The sequence below is a fragment of the Nannospalax galili genome, unplaced genomic scaffold (assembly GCF_000622305.1).
Source record: "Nannospalax galili isolate Female #2095 unplaced genomic scaffold, S.galili_v1.0 scaffold269, whole genome shotgun sequence".
NCBI classification, from domain to species: Eukaryota; Metazoa; Chordata; class Mammalia; order Rodentia; family Spalacidae; genus Nannospalax; species Nannospalax galili.
Window position 1 is genome coordinate 749,826 of NW_008359530.1, and position 16,637 is coordinate 766,462.

At 40.7% G+C, this 16,637-nt stretch overlaps 2 protein-coding genes across 13 annotated transcripts in view; both read left to right on the top strand.

Moving 5' to 3' along the window:
- Window positions 1-8,954, top strand: part of Tia1 (TIA1 cytotoxic granule associated RNA binding protein) — a 45,130-nt gene extending 36,176 nt beyond the window's left edge. For 4 of the 10 annotated variants that reach the window (XM_029558735.1, XM_029558737.1, XM_008823249.3 and 1 more), the window contains 4 exons: window positions 39-123; window positions 1,164-1,287; window positions 2,325-2,470; window positions 6,330-8,954. In XM_029558735.1, coding sequence (XP_029414595.1) covers window positions 39-123; window positions 1,164-1,287; window positions 2,325-2,470; window positions 6,330-6,456 — 482 coding nt within the window. In that variant the 3' untranslated portion in view covers window positions 6,457-8,954. Of the gene's footprint in view, window positions 1-38; window positions 124-1,163; window positions 1,288-1,414; window positions 1,524-2,324; window positions 2,471-6,329 lie in introns of those variants that run through there. The other 6 variants (XR_003847842.1, XR_003847843.1, XR_003847844.1 and 3 more) reach the window with 4 other exon arrangements.
- Window positions 8,955-13,670: 4,716 nt separating this feature from the next.
- CUNH2orf42 (chromosome unknown C2orf42 homolog) overlaps window positions 13,671-16,637 on the top strand; it is a 57,997-nt gene continuing 55,030 nt past the window's right edge. Inside the window, exon 1 of one of the 3 annotated variants that reach the window (XM_008823252.3) lies at window positions 13,671-14,031. The gene's annotated coding sequence lies outside the window, so the exon portion shown is untranslated. The remainder of the gene's footprint in view (window positions 14,032-16,637) is intronic. The other 2 variants (XM_029558739.1, XM_029558738.1) reach the window with 2 other exon arrangements.

Genomic DNA, 16,637 nt, shown 5'->3' on the forward strand with positions numbered 1-16,637 from the left:
TGTATTTTCTTTTTTTGTTTTTTTGTTTTGTCTCACAGAACAACTAATGCGCCAGACTTTTTCGCCATTTGGACAAATAATGGAAATTCGAGTCTTCCCAGATAAAGGATATTCATTTGTTCGGTAGGGATAGTTTCTTTCAAAGCTTTTTTTTTTTCCTCCAGAAATAATTTTTGAACATTTATCATAATGATTTTTCTTAAGAATCTACATAGTGGATTCCAGGCCAACAGGGGCTACTAGAAGACCCTGTCTTTAAAAAAAAACAAAAAACAAACAACAAACAAAAAAAACAGATTCCTTGAACCACCAGCTCAAGGTTCACCTGGACAACCCTCTGAGACCCAAGCAATAGAATATCTCTAGCATATAGATATTTGCTGATGCATTTTTATAACTCCTTCTTTCCAACAGAATACCAACAAAATACATCTTCCATTAAAACAAATTTCCTATGCTGGGTGTGGTCATGTGATTTGTAATCCCAACACATGGGAGGCTGAGGCAACAGTATTAGGAGTTCATGTTCATCCTTGTCTTCATTAGGAAATTCAAGGCCAACCTGGACTACATAAGACCCTGTCTTAGAAAAAAAAAAGGGACTAGAGAGTTGCCTCAGAGGTTAAAAGTACAAGGTACTCTTCCAGAAGACCCAAGTTCAATTCCCAGCACCTATGTGGCCAGCACTAGGGAATCTGATGCCCTCTTCTGGCCTCCACCACGCACCCACTCACACACGGAAGACATACATACACATAAACTAAAAAAAAACAGGCATGGTAGTGCACACCTTTAATTCTAGCACTCAGAAGCCAGAGGCAGGCAAATCTCTGTGCGTTTGAGGCCAACTTGGTCTACATAGTGAGTTCTAGGCCAGCTGGGGCTACAGGGAGACCTGTCTCAAAAAAAAAAAAAAAAAAAAAAAAAAATCTCAGCACCACTGTAAGATCTCTGGGGAAAAAAAATGCTGCTTTATTGGGATTTTGGGTGGGTAGGTGGAGATTGTTTCAGAACTGCCTGTTTTTCTCAAGCATGCCTTGTGTTTTTTATTTTCTTTCCCCCAAACGGAGGTCAAATTTATTGTCCTTGACTTTAAAAATAGGTTGTATTCATATGTAATTAAAAGAATTTATATTGGTAATTCTTAATATTGTTTCCAATAGGTTCAATTCTCATGAAAGTGCAGCACATGCAATTGTTTCTGTTAATGGTACTACCATTGAAGGGCATGTGGTGAAATGCTATTGGGGCAAAGAAACTCTTGATATGATAAATCCTGTGCAACAGGTGAGAGGGTCCTTGACTTTGGGATGTAATTGCTGGGCTAGTAATGAGGTTACTTTAAAATGAAACTTGTTAATAAGTTTATAGCTCAATTCATAGTACATAAGGGCTCTTCCTACATGTATTATAGTTCCGGAGTGGTGTGTCATGGATTGCAGTGGTGACATGATGAGTGTAACCGCCTCAGTTGACTCATGCTCACACAGTGGATTTTAAAATGCTCCGCCAAACCTAACAGGGTATTAAATCTTTTTTTAATACTTGGTAGATTTATTCACATTGATTTGGAGAACTCACAAGCATGCTTGACCCAACTGAATAAGAAAATGAAGCTACAAATATATGTAGGGCTTTAGTATTGCTGCTTTTTTCTTTTTCTAGGCAATGTTAGTGGTTCATTCTGATTCCCACAAAGATTTCTGTGAGGAAGTTGTAAATGGAGCATAGAGATGCGAGTAAGAAAATCCTAAACTACACATGTGGACTTCTTAAGTAAAATGTGTATTGGAATAAAGTAATCTTTATGTTCCCTATCTAGAGGAAACAATCTTGTTGGTAGTTTACCAAATAACAAGTTTAATATTATCCTTAGGGGCCGAGCATGGTGCTTACACCTTCAGTTCCGGCACTCAGGAGGCAGAGGCAGGCAGATCTCTGTGAGATCGAGGCCAGCCTGGTGTGTATAGTGAGTTCTAGGCCACCAGGGACTACCTGTCAGAAAAAAAACAAAACACCACAACAACAAAAGATTTATCATTAGGCCATTGCCTGAGCCTTACAAGATGTTTAGATGACCATGTAGTTATAGCAGTGTAATGGCATTTTTTCTTAGCAGTCTTTTTTTTTCCTGGTACTGGAGATCAAATCCAGGCTTCGTACATACTTAGTAAACTTTCATTCTACCACTGAGTTACATTCCCCACCCTATCCTTTCAGTTGTGATTATGGTCCTGTGTTTTGGCTAAGTGTGGTATATTAAGACTGTATATACAAGTAACTTCATGTTATACTAAATTATCTGTTATAACTTTACTTGATAGCAAAATCAAATTGGATATCCACCACCGTATGGCCAGTGGGGCCAGTGGTATGGAAATGCACAGCAGATTGGCCAGTATATGCCCAATGGCTGGCAAGTTCCTGCCTATGGAATGTATGGCCAGGCTTGGAGCCAGCAGGGATTCAAGTAAGCATATTTATTTGTTCTTCTCCTTTCTTAACCTTGGAAAATGTCAAAAAGAAATTTTTTTTTTGTCTTTTTAAGACAGGGTCTCCCTGTAGCCCCAGCTGTCCTGGAACTCACTATGTAGACCAGGCTGGCCTTGAACTCACAGAGATCCACCTGCCTCTGCCTCCTGAGTGCTGGGATTAAAGGCGTGTGCCACCACACCCAGCTCCAAAAAGAAACTTAAGTAATGAGTAAATAATGTGGCCCTGGTATTAAGGTAAGCATAACTATAGCCTTGAAGAACGTTAATTTAGAATAAATTTTTGAATTTATACTTAAGAAATATTTTATTATTTTAAATTTTATATGTATGAGCATATTGCCTGTGTGTGTGTGTATGTGTAAGTGCACCCATGTCGTGAAATGCCCTCTGAGATCAGAAGAGGGTGTTAGATTTCCCTGGAACTGGAATTACAGATAATTGTTACCTGCTGTGTGGGTGCTGGGAATCAAACTCGGGTCCTCTACAAGAGCCCACCAAAACAAATTTTAAAGAGAAATATTAAAAAGTATAAATGTAAGGGGCTGGAAAGATGGCTTAGCAGTTAAGAGCACCAGCTGCTCTCCTGGATTTGATTTCCAGCACCCATATGGCTTCTAACAACCATCCAGGCAAATCCAATGCCCTCTTCTGATCTCCGTGGGCATTGCACAACACAGGTGCACTGCAGGCAATACACCCATACACATAAAATAAAAATAATTTTTTTTTCAGTTTTCGATAAATTTAGTAAGTTTGTTATTCAAGATCTTAACAGGAGAGCTCATAAAACCATGACTACTGGTCTTGTTAGTGAGGCTACCTAGGGACCCCAATTTTTCCAGGTACTCTTCCAGAAAGACTCATTTCCCTCTTCTCCGGCCTTTATTCTCTCTAGTAGGTGCCTTACATTTTCTCTGACTATGCCAGATTGATTTTCATAAAAACAGCACAGGTTCCTCCCTTTTCTGATAGTTCTGGCATCTCTAGTCTCAGGTAGGGATAAGTTTACTGGCAGATCCAAGGAAATTTCCAGCTCTCAGCTGAGGAAAAAACTAGTCATTTTTCTAACCCTAATTGCCAATAGGGAATGGGAGCATCAGTCATTCTGACTTCCATGCTGATGTGGCAAATGGGGTACCCCTTCAGTGGGTCTACCTGGAAGACCCAAAAGTATACCTATGGAGAGAAAAGAAAATACTGTCTTAAAATTTTTTTAAATTTTATTTTGGCAGATCCCTGGGGCTTCCCATCTTAGCGTAGATCCAGCCATCCTAGCTTAATTGGTGATCCCCTGGTCCCAGTGAGAGACCTGTCTCAATAAACAAAGTAAACAGCTCCTGAGGAATAACATCCAGCATTCATTGTTGGTCTCCATATGCAGACTCACATACATATACACACGTGCACACACATGTGCTTGTGCACACAAATAAGATAAAGATTTGTGTAGAAATATTTTGTTTTAAATATAATCAGGACAGTACAAATAATCCTGATATAGTAAATCAACTCTTAGAAAGTTATTACATTTTACTTATTTAAATGTGTGTGTGTGCACATACATGTCATGGAATACCCATGGAGGTCAGAGAACAATTTGTGTGAGTGAATTCTCTCCTTTCTCTATGAGAGTCCTGAGTATTGAACTCAGGTTGTCAGACTTCAGCAAGTGCCTTTACCCACTGAGCCATCTCACCAGCCCTTGTTTTTGTTTTCTGGGACAAGGTCGTATATAGCCCAGTCTGGCCTTGAATTTGACTTAAAACTGAAGATGACTTTGAATTCCTGACCCTCCTGCTTCTACCTGCCTGCATGGATGGAAGTGTACCCATGTCATGTGATGCCCAAGGAGGTCAGAAGAGGCCATCAGATCCCCTAGAACTGGAGTTATGGACAGTTGTTAGCTGCCATGTGGGTGCTGGGATTCAAACCTGGGTCTTCTGCAAGAACATTCAGTGTTCTTAACCGCTGAGCCATCTCTCCAGCCCCAGATATACTTATTTTTAATCCAAGGAAAAAGAATCTCTCCAGGTGGCTTCTAACTGCCAGGAGACCCCCTTTCTCTCTAATCTTAGTTCCTCTATGGAAGTATTCAGTCTTTGATGAAAGGCTACTGTAGGAGCTTTCCTTTCTCAGAACGTTGTAGTCCCTCAGTTGCACCACTGGCATCTGCACTAGAGCCCTGGCCATGCCCACATGACCCTAACGTTTCCTCTGAGGCATGTGAGCAGACAGAATGCAGGAACACAGTCCTCTGCACTGTGAAATTATGCCATCTTACCTACATTTCTAAAACATACTGGAATTAAAAGTACTTTATGTCAGTATGTATACAGTGTGGCTCATGCCTTTAATCCCAGCACTTGGGAGGCAGAGGCAGGCGAATCTCTGAGAGTTAGAGGCCAATCTGGTCTCCATAGCAAATCCAAGCCAGCTGGGGCTATATAGGGAGATCCTATCTCAAAAAGACAAAAAAAAAAAAAAAAAGAAGAAGAAGAAGAAAAAGAAGATGTATACAGTATGAAAAAGTCAAAGGATAATCTTTTTTTTTAATTTTTATGTGTATGTATTGCCTGCATGTAGGTAAGTGCACCTGTGTCATGCAGTGCCTTTGGAGATCAGAAGAGGCTGTCGGATCCCCTGGGACTGAAGTTATGGACAGTTATTAGCTGCCATGTGGATGCTGGGATTCGAACCCAGGTCTTCTGCAAGAACAACCAGTGTTCTTAACCGCTGAGCCTCTCTCCAGCCCCAGATTAATCATATTTTTCAAAAAGTAGTTTAGGGCCAGGCTTGGTGGTACACACCTTTAATCCCAGCACTCACAATATAGAGAGTTCCTGTCCAACTGAGTCTCAAAAAAACAAACCAAAAAAAAGCACTTTATAGTTTAAAAAACAGTATTTGTAATGATGAGAAACTTGGATATTAATATGTGCTAATGATTGCTTTAGTTTCTTCTTTGAACATTAAAGGTAATTATTCATTGTGAAGCAGTTTCTTTCAGGGAGTGGCTTGCTCAGTGTGCATGCAGCTTAGGTGGGGCAGTTTTGGGGGATGGGAGGTGGGTTTTTCTGAGTTCAAAGTGTATAAATATTATAGATTAAAAGTATCTTAAAGCCGGACTTGGTGGTGCACACCTTTATTCCTAGCACTAGAAAGGCAGAAGCAGGTGGGTCTCTGTGAGTTCAAGGCCAGCTTGGTGTACATGGTAAATAAATTCCAGGCCAGCTGAGGCTACTGGGAGACCCTGTCACAAAAAAAAAAAAAAAAAAAAATTGTCTTAGCTATAACTTCTAGAAAAATATACTACTCAGGTAAATGTGTTGGGTGTGTGGGGATACTTTTTTTTTTTTTTTTTCTTTGACTTCTACAAAAACTTTATTGAGAATTTCATACATGTATATAAGGTGTTTTGATGAAATCCATGCCCACTCCCTCCCTTCTAACACCTCCCATATCTCCATCACGTTTTTCTTTTCTTTCATTGATTTATTTTTATGGGGCTTTTGGGTACTCTTAACATTCCCCCCTTTGAAGAGGTAACCCTAGAATCTTTTCAGGATTAGATACAAGCTCCCAAATGCTTTTGACATTTTTGGCCTTTGAAACAGAGTATGTTGCTAACAGTCCCAAGGACATTTTGACTTTTTAGCCAAGAAACTAGCTACTTTTCTTTGGGGTCTTTTTACCCTAACTGCCTAGCCAATTCCTACCTCCTATTCTTATCATGTCATCCTCTGAAAGGGTTACCCAAATTCCCATGTATTCATTTGTTCTTGGCCTGATACTGTTTTAACCATAGATCTATGCTTTTTGCATGTTTTTAAACAGTCAGACCCAGTCTTCTGCTCCATGGATGGGACCCAATTACAGCATGCAGCCACCTCAAGGGCAGAATGGCAGCATGCTGCCTAATCAACCTGCTGGGTATCGAGTGGCCGGGTATGAAACCCAGTGAGAAAGGACTCCTGATGGAAGCCAGTGGCTGGAGGCTACAGGGAGGGTAGGAAAGCAGTTGTTTACTTAAAGATTTATCAAATCAGTCAGTACAAATGTCAGATACAATGTATTTATTTAAAAGATTCATTTTTTTAATCATGAATTACTTTTCATCCACATTGTTTTAAAAGGAACAGGATTGTGGATGTCTGCCAGTTTTTGCCTTCATTATCTTTTTTTATAAAGTTTCTCAGATCCTTGTTTCAAATACAAATGCAGGGATTGCTGCCACTTTTTAGAAATTAAGAGGCAGAAAATTGCACAATGTTGAACTTTTTTCCACTAAAGTAGTGTGCAGTTTTAGTTTGCATTCCTGATATGATTCAAGACATGTAATATAAAAATAAAAATGTAAAAACAAAAAGAAAAGCCAAATTTGTGCAAAGTCTTGAAGCTCTTTGTAACCTTCAACTTATGCACAATTCTGTTTTAGGTTAAAGAATAGGCATTGTTTGAGCTATACCATCTCCACTGTTACCCTTTGGAATTTTAAAATATAAATTATTAGTTTATATCATTTTGTATCTACATTTTTTTCACAAATTTGTCCTGCCTTATTAAAGTTCTGTAAAATATTCTTAAAAGGAAAAAAAATGTTCACTTTGATTGAAAATTTTGCTCAGATGGACTGATAATTGCATTCATCTTGTTTTTATACGAGAAGGTGCCTCAAGGATTCCCTGTTGGATTTGTTTAAAAGGATTTTTATCTTCTGTGATAACTTTGCTGTGTACTAGGAACTGTTAAAAACAAAAACCTGTTACTAAAGAAAATCTCTGAAATGTGATAAGTTCTTATACCAAGTCAGTTTCATGTGTCAACTTCCACATTTCTGTGTATTATTTCATTTTGTAAGATGTTTCAGAAAGTAATATTTTGCACAGTTAGCAAACTTTGTATGTCATCTCTTTCCTAAAGGTGGCATGCAGGGTTGACATGAGACAACTTTTACATTTGCATGTGAATATCAAGTACACACTTGGTTAGCCTTTGAATACAAACTCATCTGTTCTTGTTTTTCAAGAATTTCGAGACATAAAGTTGTATGTAAAGGAATATATTAAGTTGATGTTTTCTAGTTAGATTTACTTCAAAAGAGTAAATCAACTTCAGTATGTACAAATGATAGCTGTGAAACTGTAGAATATTCTTATGTCAGGCTTGGGATTCATTGTGAACTCCAAAATTAGCCTGAAGGACCAGCCGGGCAAAGCATTTTCTTAATGTTCAGAGGCCAAAAGGTAGACAAAAACCCCTGCAAATCCTACCTCCTTCAATAGCCTTCAAAGAAAATACTCCTCAGTGCTGTCTTTTTCATTCTTTGGTCCCTGATTTCTTAGGGTTCCCACTTCATTATTTTTGGGGTGGCTCTGAGCATTAGGAGACTTAATCTTTGATGGCATTGTTTTAACTTTGGGATTTCTAGTGCATTTCAGAGTCTCTTGATTTGGTTTGACTTCAGTGAGGACCACAGCTGCCTCCTAGACACAGAGAAAGGGTCTCCTGCATATTGTGTTGTTAAGACCTTCAGAGAGGGAACCAAGCAGGCCTATGGAATTGTAGGAGTTTCCTGGCCTGGATCTTCCAATAGGAGCAAGTGACTCTGAGCTGGTTTCTAAACCAATACCCTTGAAAACCAGAGCCCAGGAAAGGCAGTGCTATGTGTGATTCTCTGGAGCTCAATTCTATGCAGTTGTACTGATGTTTCATTAAGTCACTGTGTATTTTTAAGTACTGATACATTAAAATTTGCTTTATGAAAGATGAGTAAATTTTCTAAATACTTGGAAATTTTATTTCCTTGTTAATGTCTACAGATCAGGGCAGGTAACTCAGAATAGCTTAATAGCTTAAATGAAAGTTTTAAACACACACACACACACACACACACACACACACACACACCAGGAAGCTATTTTTAGATTCTTCTGGCTTTAGCACCCTCATTATTTTTCTCTTATTGAAAAAACACTTTATCTCCTGTACATCTCATAGGTTGCAGGATAATTTGGATATAAGTAATTTAATCTGAGCAAAAGTATAGTTTCTCTTTCATTTTGACTCTTTCAAGTAATAATGACTTTTATTAGCCAGTCTATTTTCTTGTTGCACAGATCTTAAGACGTGCACTGATGTGTTGTTGGGGAGACAGTGGTGCAGTGTTCTGGGGAGAAGGTCACTGCTGGAAAGATGGACGTTTCAGGAACATTGCTAACTTTGGTTTCAATTTCAGTGTTCAGTCATTTAAAGATTTTTTCAACCTAAAAATATCATCCTGGTATAAGTATCAGGTAAGAAAATTAAAGTTTTTAAAGTAAACTTCTCTGCAATATGCATTTGGGTTTTACTCTCTGGTACTGTAAAGAACTTAAAGTGATTCACTCTTGGTGGGTCCTGAATCCAGTATTCTTTACCCTGACTGTTTGGATAATTAAAGTTCCTTTATGTTTTCTATAACCTGTGGGATCTTCTTGCAGTGGTTATTGTGTGTGAAATTTTTTTTCTTGATGTAGCCATGTTATATTCACTCATATGTTTCTCACAGTCTTTTCATCTTACCCAGAAACCGTGGTCTGTGTACATTCCCGTTTAGCCCACAGAGGGACCGGCACTCCACAGGCTCAGCTCATTACGAAGCTAGGGTTTGATCTCCCTGCTGAAAACCAGGCTCCATTCTAGTGTTCATTCTCTTGTTCACCGCCATGCTCATCTTCCTTTTATATGTGTGATAGTTCTCTTCCATTTTCAAAGGGTGCAGTTAGACTTACTGTTATAGGATGCTCCTGAAGTTGTAGTTCAATTAGAGAAACAAAATGTGTTTATAGGAAATTTTAAGATGCAAACTTTTTAAATTATATTATTATTATTATTATTATTGTCTTTTTGAGGCAGGGTCTCCCTGTACCCTGTAGCCCCAGCTGACCTGGAACTCACTGTGTAGGCCAGGCTGGTCTTGAATTCAGAGAGATCTGCCTGCCTCTACCTCCCAAGTGCTGGAACTAAAGGCCTGCCACCACACCTGGCTTTAAAATGCAAACTTTTTTTTTTTTTTTTTTGGTTTTTTTGAGACAGGGCCCCCAGCTCTCCTGGAACTCACTATGTAGACCAGGCTGGCCTTAAACTCGCAGACATCCACCTGCCTCCCAAGTGCTGGGACTAAAGGCGTGCACCACCATGCCCTGCCAAAATGCAAACTTTTTTAATGAGTGATAATTGCTGAAAGGATTATTTCTTCAGCCAGCAAGATGACTCAACAGATAAACATGCTTACCACTTAGCCTAATAACCTGAGTTCTGTCCCCAGAATCCACATGGTGGAAGGAGAGAACTGACTATCACAAGGTGTCCTCCTGCCTACACACACACACACACACACACACACACACACACGCCATATAAATAAATATTAAAAGCTATTTATTTGATGAAGGCTATTACATTTTATCCCAATCATTGCAGTTTGGTATTTTTATTTTATGTGTATAAGTGTTTTCTTGCATGTGTCCCCAAGCACAGAGGCCAGAAGAGGGTGGTGGATCCCCTACTGTTAGGTTCAGGGAAGAGAATTTGAGGAACATAGGGACATAGGTAGACTTTATTTTCCCTGATAAAATACAGAGTATTAAGATTATGGCTACTGGGGGCTGGAGAGATGGCTCAGTGGTTAAGAACACTGGTTGTTCTTGCAGAAGACCTGGGTTTCAAATCCCAGCACCCACATGGCAGCTAACAACTATCTGTAACTCCAGTCCCAGGGGATCTGACAGCCTCTTCTGTCCTCCGAGTGATTGCGCAACATGGGTGCACTTACCTACATACAAGCAATACATGCATACACATAAAATAAAAATAATAAATATTTTTTAAAGATATTATGGTTACTGTCATGAGTTAGCACAATGATGAAAACCCATACTACCATGAAATTTACACCATATTTGAAACAATGTAGAATAATACTAACATTAGATCCTAACAGCAGCACTGAAAACCAGGGATCATTGGCTTCTACAATTAAAATTTAGTACAAATTGTGCCAGATATGGTGGCCTTTAATTCCAGCACTTCGGAGAGGCAGGTGGATTGCTGTGATTTTGCGGCCAGCCTGATCTACATAGCAAGTTCCTGACAAGCCAGGGCTACTGGGAGACCTTGTCTCTAAAACAAACAAAACAACAACAAAAAAAACCACTTTGAACTTTGTACATATAAATTATGCTCATAAATTATATGAGCAGTCTTCCTGTGATGGGTGACCAGAGTAAAGAGGCACCTTTGAATATGCGAGGTCTTGGAAGATTGTCTTTTCATTTGTTGGTTGTCAGATGGCTACTTACAGCAAATAGGCTCAGATATAGCTCAGTGGTAGGACAGTCCCCAGACAAGAGCAACAAAAACAATAAGTTAGCTGAGCTTATGTGCCTGGTTCCAGCTGCTTAGAACACTGAGGTAGTAGGGTCCTTTGAGCCCAAGAATCTGAGACCAGCCTTGACTCTGTTTTAGAAAATAAAGGTTATCCTATGATTACAGCTTAGTGGTAGAGTGCTTGCATGGCATGTTCGGTGCTGTGGATTCTGTCCCAGCAACACAGAAAAATAAATGGAGGTACATAGCTATAATCTCAGCACTCAAGAAACTGAGGCAGAAGAATCACATACAGTTCTCATTCCTGTTCAGAAATTGAGCAACAAAAGAAATGGGCTTGTTTTAGTATTCAACATCTTTCATTTCTATGCTTGTAGGGACTTGCTACTAGAAAAAGGTAAAACATCTTTAGATGGATTTCTCAGAAAGCAGAGAAAGTATACTTCAGCCCTTCTATAAGTTTCAGGTTGTCCTTGGAACTTACCCAAAGTTCTGATTTCCATCAGCTTTCTCATTGGTTAATTACAGTACAGTGCAGAAGTTAAAAAGCAGAGGCTTGAACTGCAGAAATGGCTCAGCGGTTAAGAGCAGAAAACCCAAGTTCAATTCTCAGCATCCACATCAGCAGCTCACAACTGCCTGTATCTCCAGCTCCAGAGGATCCAATGCCCTCTTTGTCCCCTATGGGTACGTCACTCATGTGTACATTTACAGAGAGAAAGGATACACATAATTTTTAAAATAATAACAGTTTGGGGCTGGAGAGATGGCTCAGAAGTTAAGAGCACCTACTGCTCTTCCAGAGGACCCAAGATCAATTTCCACCAACAACATCTGGCAGCTCACAACTGCCTGTAACTCCAGCTCCAGGGGGATCCAACATCTCTGGATTCGGTGAACACCTTTACGCATGTACACATACACATGTATATACACATAACTTAAAATAATCAAGTAATTAAAAAATTTTGAAACTATGAGCTAGGCATGGTGGTACACACCTTTAATCCTAGGACTTGGGTGGCAGAGGTAGATGCAGGTAGCCCTATGACAGCAAGGCCATCCTGGTCTACATAGTGAGTTCCAGACCAGTTGAGACTATGTGGAGACCCTGTTTCAAAAAAAAATTTTTTTAAATACCGACTTTGGGGCTGGAGAGATGGCTCAGTGATTAAGAGCACTGGCTGCTCTTGCAGAAGACCAGGGTTCAAATCCCAGCACCCACATGGCAGCTAACACCTGTCTATAACTCCAGTTCCAGGGGATCCCTTGCTCTCTCTGGCCTCTGTAGGCACTACATGGCATGAGTGCACTTACATACATGCAGGCATAACACACACATAAAATAGTTTGTTTTTTTTTTTTAAATATGGACTTTATACCTTTCTGAAATTCCCAGACTAAGTAGATGGTCTTTCAGTTGAAGCTTTGAAAAGCATGTACTGAACTATTTGAAGCAGAGTTCAATTACAGTACAAACTTAAATCAGTACTTGGGTAGGCAGTGTTTTATATATGGATGTCTGTCCTAGTTTGCTTTCTCTGTTGCTATGATAAAACACTAGCCAAAAGCAAGTTGGGAGAGGAAAGGTTTTATTTACTACAACTTACAGGTTACAGACCATCATCAAAGGAAGCCACAGATGGAACTGAAGCAGAGACCGTGAAGGAATGATGCTTACTGGCTTGTTCCCCTGACTTGTTCAGCTATACTCTATCCTGGCCCACCTATCTAGGGATGGCATCATTACCATTGGCCTGGGCCCTCATACATCAGTCATCCATCTAAAACAGAAAATGCCTCATGGACATGCCCATAGGCAAATCTGATGGAGGAACTTCCTCAGTTGAGGTTCCTCTTTCCAAGTGACTCTAGTTTGTGTCAAGTTGACAAAAAACTAACCAGCACAATGTCCTTAGCTAATGAGGGTCTTTTAAAATTTGTTTTTAATTTGGTGGTGGTTGGTTTTATTTGTGTTTAGACAGGGTCTCTTATAGCCCAGGCTGGTCTTAGATTTACTGTGTAGTTGAAGTTGACCTTGAATTTCTGATCTTCTGTCTCCACTTCTCAAATGCTGGGATTACAGACCTATTCCTTGTTTATTTTGGATGTGGGAAGGAAAGGTTACTTTTGTAGGAATTTGTGTGGTTACTAATTTCATCTTAACTCACAGGTTTGTTTGGTTTGGTTTTTATTTTTGCGGGGGAGTGAGGGGAAGGATTAGTTTGCTTTGTTTGGGTTTTTTGTTTTGGGGTTTTTTTTTTTGTTTTTTTTTTTTTTTTGGTATTTTTGAGACAGGATCTCCCTGTAGCCCCAGGTAGTCTGGAACTTACTATGTAGACCAAGCTGGCCTTGTGCTCACAGAGATCCTCCTGCCTCTGCCTGGTGGCTTCACAGTTTTTTAAAAATTCATATTGCAATATTATTTTGTTTTGGTTTTGAGGTGGGGTCTCACTGAGTTGCCTAGACTGACCTCAAACTCCTGGACTCAAGTAATCCTACCGCTTTAGCCTCCTTAGTAGGCTAAGAGTACTCTTTCCTTCTGAGAGTACACAGTACTGTACTCTTGGTGTTTTTTTTGAACTCACAGAGATCCTCCTGTCTCTGCTTCCCAAGTGCTGGGGTTAAAGGCGTGTGTCACCATGTCTGGCTGGTGTGTGTTTGTTTGTTTGTTTGTTTGTTTTGAGACAGGGTCTCCCTATAGCTCCAGCTGTCCTGGAACTTACTATGTAGACCAGGCTGGCCTTGAACTCACAGAGATCCGCCTCGCCTGTCTCTGCCTCCCAGGTGCTGGGATTAAAGGCGTGCTCCACCACGCCCCACAGGCTAGTGTATTTTTAACTGCTTTGTAGGAACCTTTTCTTTTTTTTCTTTTTAGGAGTGGGTCGCACTGTGTAGCCCAGGCTGGCCTGGAATTTGCTATGTGAGACAAGGCCTCACATGTCCTAGGCTGGTGTGGAATTTGCTATGTAGCCAAGGATGACTTTGAACTTCTGATCTTCCTGCCTCTACCTCCCTTGTGCTGGGATTGCAGGTGTATACCACCATACCCAATTTTATGCAGTGCTGAGGATGGAAGCCAGGGCTTTGTGCATGCTAGACAAGCCCTCTACCAACTGAGCCACTTCCCCAAGGCCTTGTGGGAACGTGTTTCCTGTGTTTTCTCCAGGTAAGTTTTGCTGTAATGTCAGACTGTTAGTACAAATGCTGTGTTCATTTCTTTGTGTTTATTCCTATTTGAAACAGTTGACTAACCTGGACTAGGCACTAGCAGGATGGAGAGAGGGGACCGGTCAGTCCAGGGTCAGCTCTCCTTTGTGGGTACAATAATGAATTCTTTGTATTTTTTTTTTTTTCCAGACAGGATCTCATCTTGTAGCCTCAGCTCACCTGGAACTCACTATGTAGACCAGGCTGGCTTTGAACTCAGAGAGATCCTCTTGCCGCTGCTTCCCAAGTACTAGGATTAAAGTTGAGCCACCATGAAGTTGAGCTGGGCATGGTGGCACATGCCTTTAATCCCAGCACTTGGGAGGTAGAGGCAGGCAGATCTCTGTGAGATTGGAGCCAGCCTGTTCTACATAGTGAGTTCAAAAAATAATAATAAATAAATAAATAAAAGATAAAAAATAAATAGTAAAGGTTAAAAAAACAAAATGGCTAATGACTAGCCAGTCAACAGTCAGAGATCCAGAAGTTGTAGAGAAAGCAGCTACTCGTAGTAGACAGAGCAGAGTAGGCAGAGACAGAAGGAGGGTTAGGAGAGCCCACTTCTAGTCACAGCTGAGCTTTTGACCCTTCCTAGGAGCATAGTTACCACAGGAGCATGCAGCCCAAAAGGTGAAACTATGCTTACCGAGTCTGGTGACAGCTGGGGTTGCCAAGTACCACATGGACATACACCAAGCATCATTTGCTGTCTGAGACTGAGGTTTATCTGGATGCCCTGTATTTTCTCTACCAGTCATAGAGACGGGTACAGGCTGGCACAGCCAGTGCTTCGAACGAAGCTGCTGCAGAGGGGAGAATATGGTGGGAGGGTACACCGGCTGGTTCCAAGGAGCTGAAGGGGACTATTGCAGGGTCTTCCACACTTGATTTACTGTCTTCTACCCAGAATAAGATAGAACCAGCACCCAGAAAGGAAGTGCCTGCAAACTGTTAAACTATCCATCTGTACTCTCTACTGACATCTGGATATTGAGGAGGCAAAGGAGAAACATTTCACAAAGCCAGGCAGAGAAGGCTGAGACTCCTCTTACAGGCTTTGGATGCTTTTGTTTTCAGATCTTCACTTAAATCACTGCCTTTAAGAGGACTTTTTCCCCCTATTTCAGTACTAGGAGTTGAACCCAGGGCCTTGTGCATACTAGGAAAGCACTCTACGACTGAGTTGGGTCCCTAGCCCTCTTCTCACTTTGAAATAGGATCTCCCTAAGTTGTCCAGGCTGTCTTGAACTCCTAGTCCAGGGAGGTTTTCAACTTCTCCTGTCTCAGCCTCCTGAGTAGCTGGGACTACCTGCATGTGCCTTCCTTTCTTTATCCTATGATCCAAATCTGTAGCTTCTCAAACTATCTTAGATTTTTCTTTACAGCATTTGTCATAGTTTTTAATATTTATTTGTGGTACTTCTTAAATTTATTTATTTATTTATTTATTTATTTATTTATTTATTTATTTATTTATTTATTTAATGTGTGTGCTTGTGTGTGTGCCCATGGTCAGAGGACAATGTGCAGAAATCAATTCTCTTCTTCCACTCTGTGGGTTCCAGGAATGGAACTGAGGTCAGGCTTGGCAGCAAGTGCCACTGAGCTGTCTCTGAGCCCATGTACTATTTCTTTAAAAAGTATCTCCTGGCCTTGCTGGCTGCCAACCTAGCTGAAAAATGCAAATTCAAGGTTCAGCCATAGATCCTACCTCAAAAGGGACTGTATTAGTTACTTTTCTGTTGCTGTGATAAAACATAGTAAACAAGGCAACTTAGAGAAGGAAGAGTTTATTTAGCTTATGGTCCCAGGGATATGGATCCATAAACTCAGGGACTGCATGGTGGAAGGATGTGGCTAGAGCAGAAAGCCAAGCTATCACATCTTCTAGCAGGCACAGGAAGCAGAGAGCAACTGGAAGTCTGGCGAGGCTTAAGAATTCTCAAAGCCGCAGGCCGTGGTGGTGCACACCTTTAATCCCAGCACTTGGGAGGCAGAGGCAGGCAGATCTCTGTGAGTTCAAGGCCAGCCTGGTCTACATAGTGAGTTCCAGGACAGCTGGGACTAGAGAGACCCTGTCTCAAAAAAGACCAAAAAAAAAAAAATTCTCAAAGCCTAGTCCTGACACCCTCCTCTGGCCTCCAGATGTGGGCACAGGCACATACATGTGTACACTATACACACAATACAAAGTTTTGTTTGTTGGGTTGGTGAGTTGGTTGGTTTTGGTTTGTTTAGTTTTACTTGGTTTTTTTTTTTTTTTAGACTGGGTCTCCCTGTAGCCCCACCTGGCCTGGAACTCACTATGAACTCACAGAGGCCTGCCTCTGCCTCTGCCTCTGCCTCCTGAGTGCTGGGATTAAAGGGATGAGCCACCATGCCCAGCCTGAGTTTTAATTTGCTTTTTAAGACAGTCTCCCTGTAGCTCCAACTGACTAGAACTTGCTATGTAGATTGGGCTGGCCTCCATCTCTCAGAGATCTGCCTACCTGTATCTCCTGAGTGCTGTAATTAAAGGTGTGCATTCCACACTAAATTAAAACTGGTGACTATTAGCCGGGAATG